This window comes from Haplochromis burtoni, unplaced genomic scaffold, assembly GCF_018398535.1.
Source record: "Haplochromis burtoni strain Fernald_Lab_line unplaced genomic scaffold, NCSU_Asbu1 Contig_1380, whole genome shotgun sequence".
Classification (NCBI taxonomy): Eukaryota; Metazoa; Chordata; class Actinopteri; order Cichliformes; family Cichlidae; genus Haplochromis; species Haplochromis burtoni.
This window is the reverse complement of record NW_024583741.1, coordinates 47314-50008: the sequence shown is the minus strand read 5'-3', so window position 1 is coordinate 50008 and position 2695 is coordinate 47314. Positions and strand designations below refer to the sequence as shown.

The following is a 2695-nucleotide window of genomic DNA, read 5'->3' as shown; positions in this document are numbered from 1 at the left end:
ATACATATATATGTATACATATATATACATATATATATGTATGTATATATGTATATGTATGTATATATGTATATGTATGTATATACATATATCCACATAAAGGATTATCAAAGTACTCTGAGCTTTGAGTGTTGCAGAAATTCAACTTTGAATTATGTCCCTTAGATATGCCACAGCACACTGAACACACTCACATGCTCTCATGTATCAAACTTACCTGCCAGGTACTCAATGACAGCTGCCATGTACACCGGAGCCCCCATGCCAATGCGATATTTGTGCGTGCCAATGCGCAGATACCGCATCATGCGCCCCACTGGGAAGATGACACCTGCCCTGGCTGAACGGGACAGCTTGGTGGCCTTCTTCTTTCCTCCTCTGGCTGACATGTTTGTCTGGACACAGTGCGACAACAGCCAGTGACTGACACAAACACATGCTAACAATAATGAAACTCTCGTTAGCAGGATGCTCTGTTCCTCTAAACTGTACTAAATAAATACGTGTGTCCTCACAATTTCCACAACACTCAGCCGCAGTGCAACCAGATCAATGCAGTGGCATGTAAATAACCCCTTTCCCATCATCCTGATGACATGTTTTAACTGTAAATGAATGCACTGTTTTATATGGAGCTCACAGCCACTGCCAATTTAGAATCACAAATTAATTAGCATGACTTTGGGGAGAAAGCTGGAGGCCCAGCAGAAACACAGGGGAACAGAGAGAACATGAAAACTCCACCCGTGTATAGGCAGATGGCCCCTCCCTGAGCCTGGTTCTGCCGGAGGTTTCTTCCTGTTAAAAGGGAGTTTTTCCTTCCCACTGTCGCCAAACTGCTTGCTCATAGGGGGTCATATGATTGTAGGGTCGCCCTTACACATAAAGCACCTTGAGGCACCTGTTGCAGTGATTTGATGCTGTACAAATAAAACTAATTGAATTAAATACAGAGTTCAATGGAAACTGTACATTAATGTATATTAAACAAATTCAATCAGAAACAGCGAGTTATTATTTGACAGCTTTTCAAGCATCATGTGTTCACAGCTGTCCCCACATACGTGACGCTCAGGTGAGAACATGGTTTCTGACGTCAGCCAGGTGCTGGTGGGAGACGCAGTCCCGGCGTGAACACACTAGCTGCGTGTGCTTTCATTGCACATTCTTTTACACGTGTGGCTGTGTGTGTGCGTGGTGTCATAATGAAGGGCACAGTGTTTGTTTTCCACGCCGCGCTATTCGGAAAGGTTATTGATATGCTGCGGCCTGCATCCGCGCCGCTGGAGTTCACGCACATCGTCCCCACGTATGTACAAACAGCATCACGTCGCTAGTGTTAATACTGTGGGTAGTGTACGTGCGTGTAGTGTAAACGGAGAAAAAGGGAACGCGACCTCAGCATGTAAGCTAACGTTACTGTACCGAGCTAGGTCGGAGCCAGGCGAGCGACACCTTTACGGCGTCGCCACAAAAGCCTCGCTTTGACGGCTGGCTCACGGAAAGTGTCGGAGCCGGCTTCGCTCCCACTGAGAAGTGTTTTTATTCCTTCTCGGACACGAAGTCAGCGTGAACACGAAGCTACGAGCGGACGTTAGCTAGGTCGGGTCGGCACCATGTAGCAGCTTCAACGTTTAACGGCTCCGCGCACATCCGTTACCGTACCACACAGACATAAACCTGAACGAGCCTTTTCTCCACAGCAGACCCACCCGCCCCTTCGTTTTCCACGGAGGCTCCAACACACGGAAAGTAACGCGTCCCCGTCGATCCGGATATGCGCTGCGCCTCGAAACATCAAATAAAGCCCAAGTTTCTACCTGTTTTTCTAACGTGAATCTGCGCGAACTCGTGACGCTCCTGTGCAGCAACAGACGGGCCGTTGTGTTTCGCCGTCCTTGTGCCTAATAATCCTGGTTCCAGACCTCAGGAAAAAAATCCCACAGTGCAAGCAGGAACAGCGTAGTTGGTCGGAGGCTGGCTCTGTGCTACTGATGCTGCAAAGGGGAAAAATTCAGCGGAGGGAAAATCCTGCAAAAACGCCCCCGACAGCTCTAACGGAGATCAACGCAACACAATCCTACGGCAAAGTAACTGCTGGTAAAATCCACATTAGCCCAAATAAATAGCTTACAGCCTAAAACGGCAGCACAATAGGCCTGTGAGTGTATTTCACTGCATATCCCTGGCGTTTGTTAGCTAAAGAGTGAAGGCTGTGAATAGAGTCCAAAGTGGAATGAAACAGGAAGGGGACATCTGTCCTTAAGCATCCAGACTGGGGTGTGAGACTCGGGCTGATAATCCTAGAGACATCACAACAGTCAGATCATTTAGCTGTAGCTCAGGAGGTAGAGCAGGTCACCTACTGATTGGAAGGTTGGTGGTTTGATCCCTGGCTCCTCCAGTCTGCATGCCAAGTATCCCTGGCCAAGATACTAACTCCAAGTTGCTCTCCACTGCATCCATCGGAGTGTGAATGTCGTTAGAAATCAGTTTAGAGTCAGTGAGAATGGGTGTGATTGGGTGAATGTTGTATACAGTGCTTTGAGTACTCTGGGAGAGTAGAAAAGCGCTGTATAAGAATCAGTTCATTTACCATCATTTGAGTCCATCTTTAATTGACCAGAGCCAATAGATGCAGGCACAGCTACATCCACCTACTGAAGATCTGCATCTGTTATAACGTGTTTGCCCT

At 47.4% G+C, this 2695-nt stretch overlaps 1 protein-coding gene across 1 annotated transcript; it reads right to left on the bottom strand.

Annotated features, from left to right (window-relative positions):
• Nucleotides 1-217: 217 nt before the first annotated feature.
• Nucleotides 218-1814, bottom strand: LOC106632692 (core histone macro-H2A.1-like; the record flags this gene model as incomplete). Its single annotated transcript, XM_042216939.1, is given in 2 exon segments — nucleotides 218-395; nucleotides 1713-1814. A coding segment is annotated over 1 exon segment (172 nt), but the record flags the coding sequence as incomplete, so codon positions are not given.
• Nucleotides 1815-2695: the final 881 nt, after the last annotated feature.